Source organism: Desmodus rotundus, chromosome 4, assembly GCF_022682495.2.
Source record: "Desmodus rotundus isolate HL8 chromosome 4, HLdesRot8A.1, whole genome shotgun sequence".
In the NCBI taxonomy this organism is placed as follows: domain Eukaryota; kingdom Metazoa; phylum Chordata; class Mammalia; order Chiroptera; family Phyllostomidae; genus Desmodus; species Desmodus rotundus.
This window is the reverse complement of record NC_071390.1, coordinates 51,870,054-51,882,178: the sequence shown is the minus strand read 5'-3', so window position 1 is coordinate 51,882,178 and position 12,125 is coordinate 51,870,054. Positions and strand designations below refer to the sequence as shown.

General features: G+C 43.6%; 3 protein-coding genes across 10 annotated transcripts in view; all 3 read left to right on the top strand.

Annotated features, from left to right (window-relative positions):
* Positions 1-5,209, top strand: part of CFAP70 (cilia and flagella associated protein 70) — a 104,903-nt gene extending 99,694 nt beyond the window's left edge. For all 5 annotated transcript variants that reach the window (XM_053923212.1, XM_053923213.1, XM_053923211.1 and 2 more), the window contains 2 exons: positions 1,762-1,809; positions 5,095-5,209. In XM_053923212.1, coding sequence (XP_053779187.1) covers positions 1,762-1,809; positions 5,095-5,175 — 129 coding nt within the window. In that variant the 3' untranslated portion in view covers positions 5,176-5,209. The remainder of the gene's footprint in view (positions 1-1,761; positions 1,810-5,094) is intronic.
* Positions 5,210-6,390: 1,181 nt separating this feature from the next.
* Positions 6,391-10,005, top strand: MRPS16 (mitochondrial ribosomal protein S16). Of its 2 annotated transcripts, XM_024561028.4 has the most exons (4): positions 6,391-6,578; positions 7,031-7,291; positions 7,731-7,892; positions 9,884-10,005. In XM_024561028.4, the coding sequence occupies exons 1-3, from the start codon at positions 6,566-6,568 to the stop codon at positions 7,862-7,864; spliced, it is 408 nt and encodes a 135-aa protein (XP_024416796.1). In that variant the 5' UTR covers positions 6,391-6,565; the 3' UTR covers positions 7,865-7,892; positions 9,884-10,005. The 2 variants fall into 2 exon arrangements, with proteins under 2 accessions (XP_024416796.1, XP_024416795.1); XM_024561027.4 differs by lacking the exon at positions 9,884-10,005 and having other exon boundaries at positions 7,731-7,973.
* Positions 10,006-10,354: 349 nt separating this feature from the next.
* Positions 10,355-12,125, top strand: part of DNAJC9 (DnaJ heat shock protein family (Hsp40) member C9) — a 52,286-nt gene continuing 50,515 nt past the window's right edge. The window contains exons 1-3 of one of the 3 annotated variants that reach the window (XM_053923217.2): positions 10,355-10,672; positions 10,843-10,983; positions 11,582-11,836. In XM_053923217.2, coding sequence (XP_053779192.1) covers positions 10,493-10,672; positions 10,843-10,983; positions 11,582-11,836 — 576 coding nt within the window. In that variant the 5' untranslated portion in view covers positions 10,355-10,492. The remainder of the gene's footprint in view (positions 10,673-10,842; positions 10,984-11,581; positions 11,837-12,125) is intronic. The other 2 variants (XM_024561025.4, XM_024561024.3) reach the window with 2 other exon arrangements.

Below are 12,125 nucleotides of genomic sequence, written 5' to 3'. Positions count from 1 at the left end.
TGATTGCACTCATGTGTACAATCTAGTGAACATAACAAACTAATGAGCAAAATAGAGACAGGCCCTTAACAGGCTGACAGCTGTCTGGACGGGTAGGGTTGGGGAGACTGCATGGTGGGATTGAGAAAAAATAAAAAAAAGAAAGAGAAAACTCATGGACATGGACAACAGTGTGGGGATTGCTAGGGGGTGGGATGAATTGGGGGGTAAGAGGACGGTATTGTGGGATAAACAATGATGGATGGAGACCTGACTTGGGGAGGTGAACACACAGTAGAGTGTACAGATGACATGTTGTGGAATAGTGCACCTGAAACCTGTAAGATTTTGTTAACCAGTGTCACCCCAATAAATTCAATAAAAGGGGGGAAAAAGACAGCAATCTTTCTTTCCTGACCCTCACCTAAAAAAATAAAAGTGGTCACAGGATAGAAATATACAATTTTCCAAAGAGGAAATTGTAGAAGTCAATAAATGTATGAAAAGTTCTGCCTCATTAGTAACCATGAAAATGCAATTTATAATAGTGATGTGACAGAAATTCACACCCATCAGGATGGCAAAAATTAGTCTGATACTGAACAACATTAATAAGGATTCTCATACTTGGTAGTATATATAAATTGGTGTAACTAAAGTGCAATATGGCATTATGTAGTCACATGCATACCTACAACTTAGCAATTTTATATTTACATACATTGCTAAGAAAAATGCCAGAAGACATATATAAGGATATTTACTGCAGCATTTTCCTATTACGCAAAAAAAAAAAATTGTTATTCTTTTTCAAAATTATTTTGGTTGTTCTGGATACTCATGTCATTTGGGCCTCTGCCTCCCTATAGCAGAAATATAACAAAGGTAACAGTGATAGGAAAAGAAAGATGTATTGGAAATGGCTATGAAATTAGGAAAATTTCAAAGTGTAAATATAGGAAAGTCTTTTGGGCAATAAAAGTTTTATGAACTAGTGAAAATTTATCATGGACTAGCACTAATCAGGAAATTGGTCTAGATATCCTGTAAGTTTCCTTCCAGCCTGAACATTCTGTGGACCTCATATTTATGTATTGAAGCTTTCCCAAGTGACATGGCGTAGTCTAATTGGTTATGGACAGACTTGTGAAGTATAATAGTGAATTCATATTATTCTCACTTAACTCCTTCATGCAAGAATAACTGGGAGCAGAGTTCCCATCTCATATCCAGATCTGCATGGAAGTAGTTTCAGCACCTACTTTTTCTAATGCATAGAGGCAAGACAAAGTTAAAAACTTAGACTTTGGTGTGAAACTGCATTATTTTAAAACCTAGCTCCTCCACTTATTAGCTTCATAACCCTGACAAGTTATCTTCTTTGTGCCTAGATCTTTCTATCTGTAAACTGAGAATTATAGTTATCTTTTAGGGTTGTTTTTAGGATCAACATGAAAGTAGGTAAAGCACTTAAAACAATGTAAACAAGCCACAAAGTAAGCACTATGTAGTTATTATTAATAAAATGGCTTCAATCCTGAGCAGAATAAATGACCCATGGCACTTTCAGGGGGAAAAAAAAGGAGATAAGCCAAGTTATTTTTAAGTTTTTTTAAATGAAGAAGTCATGTAGATCATTTTCCTGCTTCACCTTTGAATTCACAGGCTCTTCATGAAGAATGTAGGGAATCCTCTGCTTTAGGAATGTCTTTTTGGCAATGGACTTTCCCACATAATGTTTATGATGTATCACCATCACCAGCTGTTACTCTTTTTTTTCAGGCTGGACGACAACTGGAAGCTGAGCAAGCTTACAAGTATACGATGAAGGTATGATACAGACACCTCTGCTGTTTGCACTCTACTGAGGTTGGGAAACTGGGAGGAAGGTACTGGCTTAATTTAGAACTTTCTAGCATTTCATGATGTATTTTTTCTAGAGGCTCTTCTTACCATCTTCTCCATTATCATAGGGCTGCTAGGTTTGGAACAATAACCCACATATTACCATGGGGGTCTTTTTTTATACTTTAGAGAACATGGTTTAATGGAGAGACAGGTGGCTTGGGTGACAGTAGACTTGAGTTATGGTCCTAGCTTTGTCATTAACATACTGTGTGAACCTCTCTGGGCCTCATTTTCCTCATATGTAGAATAAAGGTGTTGGTCTAGTCTAGGGCTGAAAAAAATTTTTCCTGTAAATGGCAAAATAGGAAATATTTTAGGCTTTGTGGGCCAGATGGTCTCTATTGCAACTACTACAGTCTGACTTGTGGTGAAAAAGCAGCCATAGACAATTCAGAGACAAATGAACGTGGATGTGTTTCAAACAAAACTACTTACAAAAACAGGCAGTGCACTAGAGTTGGCTCACGAGCAGTGGTTTGGCAAACCCTGGTCTATTCTATTAGCTATGAATTGTAAGTCTGTGGCTTAAACAAATTAGGAGTTTTCTTTTTCTCATCTAATGAAGAGTCCAGGGCTGGTACCACAGGTCTACAATGCCATCAGAAACCCAACCTCTTTCTACCTTTCTGCTCCCGCAATCACAGCATGAAGTTTCCATCCCTCAGAGTTGAAAGACAGCCATTGCAGCTCCAGCCACTATATCTATGTTTCAGGCACCATAAAGAACAAATAAAGGGAGAACCAAGATGGCAGCGTAGGCAGACCCACTGCGCCTCCTCGCACAACCAGAACTGACAGAAAATCGAACCGCAAGGGGGGCCGACACCAAGGAAATACAAAATAAACATTCATCCAGACTGGTAGGAGGGGCGGAGATGGGCAGCCGAGTGGAGAGGACTCACGTTGCCTTGGCGCGACTGAGACTGGCAGAGTGTGGGACGAACAGCGCAGGCAGTCCGAGCACTAGCAGACCCTGCAGCCCCACATTCGCGCAGATAAACCGAGAGGGCCGGACTCAGAGTGGCAGAGAGCGGGGCAGGCAGAGCAGTGGGTAGCACCCTGCGGCCCCACATTCGCGCACAGATAAACCGGGCAAACGGCGGGGAGCGAGGCAGACTGCGCAACCCAGGGCTCCAGCTCTGGGAAATAAAGCCTCAAACCTCTGATTGAAAGTGCCCGTGGGGGTTGGGGCAGCAGCAGGAGAGACTCCCAGCCTCACGGGAGAGGTCGTTGGAGAGACCCACAGGGGCCTAGAGTGTGCACAAGCCCATCCACTGGGGAACCAGCACCAGAGGGGCCCAGTTTGATTGTGGGTATCGGAGTGAAAGACTGAAATCCAGAGGAGAGTGAGGCGGGCGCCATTGCTCCCTCTCGGCCCCTCCCCCACGTACAGCGTCACAGCACAGTGACCAGTGTTACCCCGCCCCAGTGAACACCTAAGGCTCCGCCCCTTAAAGTAACAGACGCGACAAGACAAAAAAAAAAAAAAAAAAAAAAAGGCCCAAATGACAGAACACTTCAAAGCTCCAGAAAAAATACAACTAAGCAACGAAGAGATAGCCAACCTATCGGATGCACAGTTCAAAGCACTGGTTATCAAGATGCTCACAGAATTGGTTGAATTTGTTCGAAAAGTAGATGAAAAAATGAAGGCTATGCTAAGAGAAACAAAGGAAAATATACAGGGAACCAATAGTGATGCGAAGGAAACTGGGACTCAAATCAACGGTGTGGACCAGAAGGAAGGAAGAAACATCCAACCAGAAAAGAATGAAGAAACAAGAACTCGGAAAAATGAGGAGAGGCTTAGGAACCTCCAGGACATCTTGAAATGTTCCAACATCCGAATTATAGGGGTGCCAGAAGGAGAAGAGGAAGAACAAAAAATTGAAAACTTATTAGAACAAATAATGAAGGAGAACTTCCCCAGTCTGATAAAGGAAATAGACTTCCAGGAAGTCCAGGAAGCTCAGAGAGTCCCAAAGAAGCTGGACCCAAGGAGGAACACACCAAGGCACATCATCATTACATTACCCAAGATTAAACGCAAGGACCTACATCCAAGAGTACTGTATCCAGCAAAGCTATCATTTAGAATGGAAGGGAAGATAAAGTGCTTCTCAGATAAGGTCAAGTTAAAGAAGTTCATCATCACCAAGCCCTTATTATATGAAATGTTAAAGGGAGTTACCTAAGAAAAAGAAGATCAAAAATAGGAACAGTAAAAATGACAGCAAACTCACAGTTATTAACGACCACACCTAAAACAAAACCAAGAGCAAACTAGGCAAACAACTAGAACAGGAACAGAACCATAGAGATGGAGATCACATGGAGGGTTGTCAATAGGGGAGTGGGAGGGGGAGAGGGGGGGAAGGTACAGAGGATAAGTAGCATAGATGATAGGTGGAAAATAGACAGGGGGAGGGTAAAAATAGTGTAGGAAATGTAGAAGCCAAAGAACTTGTAAGTATGACCCATGGACATGAACTATAGGGGGGAATGTGGGAGGGAGGGGGTGGGCAGGATGGAGTGGAGTGAGGGGGGGATTGGGACAACTGTAATAGCATAATCAATAAATATATTAAAAGAAAAAAGAACAAATAAGGGCAAAGGACAAAGTGGTTATTCCAGTTATTGCACCTCCCTTTGAAGAGCAGTGACTTCGACTTGTATTTTATTGGCCACATTGGTTGTAACACGTCCCTTGCAAGGGATGCAGGACATGTGGCTTTTTAGCAGGCTGCATTGCTGCCCTGAAAAGAAATGAACACTTTTTTTTTTTTTAGTAAAGAAAGGAGATAGTGAATATTCAGTAAGCAACTAGATGTCACCACTATGCATCTCAATTCTAAAATTAAATCCAGATCTAACATCTTTGATGCCTGTCACCTGCTAAATGGTAATAGTATACAATAGTCAAGGTATATTGCATGATAATGTGAATCTTTTAAAAATAACTTTATTAAAGTTATTTTTAAAAAGTGTACAAACTATGACTGTTCATACCACTTGATGAATTTTCATAAAGTGAAAATATCCATGTAACCAGCACAATGTTCTGAGATTATTTTAATGGCTCAGAATAGAGAATATAGCCAATTCCATCCCAAAGAACTATGTTCTTTAGCTGTGGCTCCAGAAATGAGGGGTCTCCACACAGGTATATCAGATATGACATATGTCCCCTTCTTTCCTTTATTGCAGCTAAAATTGAAAGATGAGACTCTGCTTGCTGAGATCCACATGCTACAGGAGACGTTTGGTTTTGGAAATCCATCTTTTTGACTTCCTTTTAGCTGAAGAATTTTCTCAATGGGACTCTGAGCTCTTTTCCTTCCCAGAGAAATTAAACCCTGGATGCTCCACCACATAAGACCTGGGAAAAGAGAACAAAAGAATCTTCACCATAAACAGAAACCATTCGTTTATTTCCATTGGCTATCTTACTTGGTATCAACTGTTACTAGTTGTTTTTACTGATTGACAGTAAAATGGATGACAGACAATAAAGAATGGAAATTGGAGATTCAAAATTCATCGGTGTGGTTCTGGAGTTGTTATATTGAGGTATATATAAGAATATAATTATAAGAATATATATATAATTAAGGTATAGTGAGTTCATTATTGGGGTTCCTGGTGAAAACTAATCACGACCACTCCTGGAGGAAGTCAACTGCTAAGGTCCCTGGCCAGGTTAATCTACTGGAACTTGGGAATTGAGGCATCATTCTCTAAGGTGGAACTAAAGGAAGAAAGCTATGCTGGGTAACTGTATTAGGGCAAACAGCATATTAGCTGGGGCCAGGCCGTTTGGATCCAACAGAGAACAGAGATGCTAAATAGAGAGGTGCACAAGGGCTCCGTAATGAGTCCATTACCCTCTCATGGATGCAAAACTCATTGAGGTCATTGTTCTAGGGCTAAAGATAAAAAAGGAACCACACTTCACCCCTGTTCTGGATCACGGCACAGCAAAACCAGGGATAAAGGCTCCCCATGCTTTATTTTTCAGAGACGATGGAGAGAATAGAAGGGAAGGTGAGAGGCATATTAGTAAACACTGAAAGATAAATTCTACGTTCACTTAGAGTCCTTTACTAGTCTAGTGCTACTTCCCCGTCGCCCCACCAGACTGTGAGCTTCCTGTAGGCAAGGACAGCGCCCTTCCCTCTTCGCGTTTTCCAGACTGCACCTAGGCGCTAGCAGGCGCTCATTTGCTGGAAGGAAGGATTGGTGGAGCGCTGGAGCGCTTTTTAGTCGCTCCGGGCACGCTCCCAAAGCTCCTCGCTCCACCAGGGGCTCCCAGGTCAGCACCGGCCGGCAGCGCCCACAAGGCGAGGATTACGCTGCTACGACTGCTATTAGCAAACTGTAGAGCGCCTTTCCTTTTCAATTTTATTTTTATTTTGCGGCAGTTTAAGGGAGTACGTTCAGGCCCACCGTGTTGCATTATGGGGAATGTAGGCGCGGACCGCGGAAAGGGCTGGGCGACAGGACCTTTCGCTTCCGGCACCGAGGCGCGCGGGGTTGGCTCGCGGCGCCTTGACCCCGCGGTTTCGCGGCGTTGACCCTGCACGTCCGGCGGAGGCGGTAGAGCTGATCCTTGAGGGCTGCGGGGCGGCTTCGAGGCACTGCTAGTGGCGCACGGTCCTCGGCGCACGGCGGCTGCACCATGGTCCAGTTTAGTGAGTGACAGGACCCGAAAGACCTTCCGGGTGGTTCCGGGGGCGTAGAGTACCGGGTGGCGCAGCGCTGTCCTAGGCGAGCTGGAAGCATCCCGAACCTGAAACAGCCAGACGGCCTTATGTTTGATCATACTCCTCATTTTCTTCTCACCTAATTCCCCCTGAAGCCCTATGACATAAGAGGCGTTCATTTTACAGATGAGTCACCTGCAGTCCCTACTAGGTCACAAAACTAGTAAATGGCAGGCCTGTGCTGAGTAAATTAAGAGTTGAGGAGGAAGTCATTTCCGGAGGGAGTGCATAAGAAGGGTTTTCACAAGGAGATAGTTTCTAAGCCAGATTTCAAAGAATTGGTTAGTAATAAGGATTTCCACTGCAAGAAAGGGAATGTTTCATCTGCCTCATTTTACCCATTTTGTGGCCTCGTTTCTTAACCTCTTATTTCTCTGCAGCTACTGTCCTCTGCAAGGCCTACCCTGGAGGCCACTTAACCATCCGTCTTGCTCTGAGTGGCTGTACCAACCGGCCTTTCTACCGCATCGTGACTGCTCACAACAAGTCTCCCAGGGATGGCCCTTTCGTGGAGCAGCTAGGCTCCTATGATCCACTGCCCAACAGTCATGGAGAGAAACTCGTGGCTCTCAACCTGGACCGCATCCGGCATTGGATTGGCTGTGGGGCCCATCTCACTAAACCTGTGGAAAAGCTTTTGGGTAACTAGCCTTACCTAGGGATTTAAAATTAATTATAGGATGATGAGAATCAAAAATGATTTTCATTACCTGTAGGCTGCTCAGGACTGGAGTGAGAGGTTGTGATCGAATTGCGTTTTGAATCTGGAGACCTTTTGGGGACTCCTTTACAAGACTTTTTGGGTGACTGGGATTTTATGTTAAAAATGGGAACAGTGTGTCTTGAATGGCTGTCAGTGTGTCTTTTTTCCAGTAAGGAAAATAGTGTTAGGAAGTTGACAACATCTATTGTGCCCTTGCAGTAAGGAGTTGGGGGAAGAGATAAGACAGATTGGTGAGTTTGTTTTAAATCCATGCTCTAGGTCAAGTCTCTTATTAGACCTCAGTTCTGTGAGGCTGAGTCCCAGGGAAACATTGGCTTATACTATGTTACAACAAATGAAAATCCTGTTGCTTTTAGGGCTTTCTGGTTTTTTCCCTCTGCACCCCATGATGATCACAAGTGCTGAGAGGCTTCGACGGAAGCGGGCTCGTGAAATCCTCCTAGCATCTCAGAAGACAGATACAGAAGCTGCGGAAACAGAAGTGAGCTGACTTCAATGAGCAAAGCAGCCAGAACAAGGTCAAAGTCCTCTTAAAACACTTGTGCAGAGTTCTTAGTTTTATTAGATTTAGAGGTCAATAAATGGAATTTTCTTTGTCATCCTTGTTCTTCTGGCCTGGCCTGAGCAGAGCCCAGGGAGGGATTTGTTCTTGTGTGACACAGAGCTGAGTCTAGGTAACTAGCTTTTTCAACCTTTATCTGGGGAAACACATTGGCTGTGGGTAGGTTTGGGCCCTGGGTCTCTTAGATACCTTTACAGTCTGCTGACTTCCAAAACTTCGCTGTTTCAAAGTCCTCAACCAACATATCCATGGACAATTCAAGTAATTCTTACCTTAATCATTTATGGTTATCCCACCAGTTTAAGAACACAGTTATTGCCCTGGCTGATGTGGCTCAGTGGGTTGGAGCCTCGTCTCAGACTGAAAGGCTGCGGGTTTGATTCCGGGTTGGGGCACATAGGAGAAGGCAACCGATTGATGTTTCTCTCTCTGCCTCCCTCCCTTTCTTTTCTAAAAGCAATGAAAAAATGTCCTCGGGTGAGGAATAAAAAAAAAAAAAAAAAAAAGAATACAGTCACTTTGCTTATTGTTTTTGTAATCACAGATTTATATTTTCTTAACACAATCTCAAATTTACAAAGGTAGATTTATTATGAGCTTTTAGTCTGTAATAGTCTTTTAATAATGAGAAACTGGAAAAAGCTAATATTGTAAAGTGCCTACATACATTAGAATGGCCCTTTACATGCAAGGTTATTTGTGAGATTTATAAGGTACTACATAAGTCAGAAAGGATTATCTTCATTTTGTAGATGGGTAAGCTGAAGGTCAGAGGTTGTAACTTGCCCAAGGCCACAGTTTAATGTTGGCAGAGCTAAGATTCAGATTCCAATGTGCCTACTTGGAGAGCCCTTTGCAATATGTATTGTTTGTAGTGTGATGGCAGGAGGAATAAGTTAGGATTAGGGGTGTTTCAAATGTACACTTAAAAAGTCAGTGATAGAACCGGGTTTAGCTATCACAAGTTTGGTAATATAAATGACTGGTTGTGGCAAAAAACCAAAATACTACATTTTCTGCTCCACCCTAACCTTAGGATTCTACAACCACAAGCATGGATTAGATGGTTTTGTGCACATGTTGGGTAATACAGATTTCAAATTCTGGCATAAGATTGGATATAGGAGGCTTATAAAGGAGAATCTAAAGCCCTAACAATGCACTAACTTATATTATTCTCTGGATTTTATATTCTGAGAACAATTAACAGCCACCTCAAATTGTGGGGTCAAGATTCCCTGAGATTGTTACAGTTGCTTTGAGGAGAGCAGACTCGGAAGGCAGGGCAAACAGAGCGAGACTGACTTTACCTGGGTTTGATCTTGGATATGGGAAGAGAAATGCTTTCAAAATGATAGGAACTCTGGAAGTTTAAAAGATATCCTAGAGAGTTTGATGGGAGAAGCTTAAATTGGTAGAGCAAAAGAGAATGTGATTTTTAAAAGTATTGATCAGTGAGGGGAACTGCTGTGAAATAGGTTAAGATGAGGTATTTTTTTGAGGAAGAGTTTCTGCCAACTCACACACCCACTTTGTGTTCTCGCCTGTCTTTTGCCTAAGATCTGTGCACATTTCCTGTGTGAGCCCCTCCTCTCCCCGACTTCTGGTTCTCTCTAGGCCTAGCCTTGCCGTGGATCTCCAGGCCCATGTTCCTCACCATGTCTTAGATGATTGCATCAGCTACCACCTTCAAATTTAATACACTCAAAATTCAGCTCTGCACTTTTTTAGTATTAAAATGAATAAAAAGCCTTCGCTTCAGCAGCTTATATTTTTATTAAGATGAGGATTTGAGTCATGTTATCTCCACCAAAGTGGAAGGTGATTCGAGAGCTGGAGAATGAATGGGCATAATTCTGTAATGTCAAGTCAAAAAGTCTTATAAAGTAATTTTTTAAAGACCTGTATTTTGTGCTTTTTGTTTAATGTAGACTTTTTTTCTTGCAGGGCTCAAAGGAAGTACCTACCCCGCAGTCCCACCCTGTAGGTTGCAAAATTATGTGGGCTTTAGAGCTCTATGTTCTCTTGTCAGGATCATCTTTGGAAATAACAAATCTATTTAACCATCATTCTTTGAAAAAAAACCATGTATATGAACCATGCGAAATTATCCAATGCCGATGTTATGTTGTTTTGTTGCTTTAAAAAAAAGAAAACAACGTATAGGTCCAACCTAATTGGGACTTCCCTGTATTAAAAGATATCCTACACCTGCACGCTGGGGCGAAGACAGCGCGGGACGTTGAGTGCCCCAGAGGAGGGGGCGCGGCGTCCGTCGGGCTACTTCCGCTTCCTGCGCGGAAGGTGGCTCCCGCGGGCGAAGAACTCTGAGGCGCTTGCCGAGCTCCACTTCCTGGCAAGTCAACACCGTGTTTCCCAGCCCCATTTTGCGGCCGCCGTAAAGTGCGGTGCGGTGGTCACGCCCCTTTTTGCGGCTCTTGTGACGCTGGCGCCCTGGGCTTTTTGCGCGGGAAAAGAAAGCAGTCCGCATCCCCAGCCGCCCTTGCTGGGACCCACTTTTCGAGCTGGCTGCATCCGGCTCCGACCTCTGCGGCCATGGGGTTGCTGGAGCTGTGTGAGGAAGTGTTCGGCACCGCCGACCTTTACCGAGTGCTGGGTGTAAGACGCGAGGCCTCGGACGGCGAGGTCCGACGCGGCTACCACAAGGTGTCCCTGCAAGTGCACCCGGACCGGGTGGGTGAGGACGACAAAGAGGACGCCACTCGCCGCTTCCAGGTCCGTGAGTCCCCGCTCCGCCCGCCGCCCGGGCTGCCGGCGGCTTGCTGGCTGAGTGACCCCTTCCGGGTGGATGGCCCGGAACCCCGCCGCGCGTTTTCTGATCTGTTGCTCTCGGCACGGTGTCTGTGGGAGCGGCGGGGTGACTTCTGGATGCTCTTTCCCCGCAGATCCTCGGGAAGGTCTATTCCGTTCTGAGTGACAAAGAGCAGAGAGCAGTGTACGACGAGCAGGGAACGGTGGACGAAGATTCTGATGCGCTCAACCAAGATCGGGACTGGGATACGTATTGGAGGTTACTCTTCAAAAAGGTAGGAGACTCCGGAGGCTGTTTTGTGACTATTCCCATTATTTATTCAACAATGTTTACTTAATGTGTCTGAGGCATTGCATTTTGTGTTGTGCAGAAGGGGAGTTTGGCCTTGGAACACGTAAACATATACACACAGAGGCATTCCTCAGGAGATACACGACGTGTATTGTGTGCTTCTGAAGAAAAACATGTATTGAGCTGTTAGGTTGAACCGTATGCACGTGTGTGTATGTATGTACATATACACACTTACTGAAATGGGTCTTTGTTACCTGTCGATGTAGAGTGATTGTCCTGAAAGGGGGGAAACTTAATTTTTTACAAGATGTGCTTTACATATCCAAATGTAAGTCCTGAGTGTTTCTCTGGGTCTCTTTGCACCACTGGAAACATTACTCAAATGTTCCTGTTCCATAATTTAGCAGTTCTGAAGGTTGGACTACGGACAACTCCAGAAAAGCGTTGGCATAGAAAATTTGGTTCCTTGCAACAATTTTAATTCAGCAACATGTATTTGGGGAGAAATATTTTAACACCTAAATTTAGTTTTAAAGTAAAATTCTCAAAGTTAAAGCATTTGTTTCTTATTTGCTTAGATATCTCTAGAAGACATTCAAGCTTTTGAAAAGACATACAAAGGTTCTGAAGAAGAGTTGGCTGATATTAAACAGGCCTATGTGGATTTCAAAGGGGACATGGATCAGATCATGGAGTCTGTGCTGTGTGTGCAGTACACAGAGGAACCCAGGATAAGGAACATTATTCAGCAAGCCATTGATGCTGGAGAGGTCCCGTCCTATAATGCCTTTGTCAAAGAATCGAAGCAAAAGATGAATGCTAGGAAAAGGAGGGTAAGATTTTGAATGTTATTTACCATTTATATGTTGACTGCCTCCAAAAAGAATTTGAGGATATTTACAGTAATGGAAATATAGACAAAATCGCAGAAATAAGTATAAAGGTTAACTTGTTATCTAGTTCTTATTAAATAAAACAAGCATATCAGCTCATCAAGAGAAACTTGTCCTGGGTATGTTGTGCTCAGGAGTTTTACTACGTGGATTATTTAAATGATTACTATCGTCTTGACGCTGAAACATTCTTCACATAGACCAATTCTTGTAGCTTTTCTAAGGCATT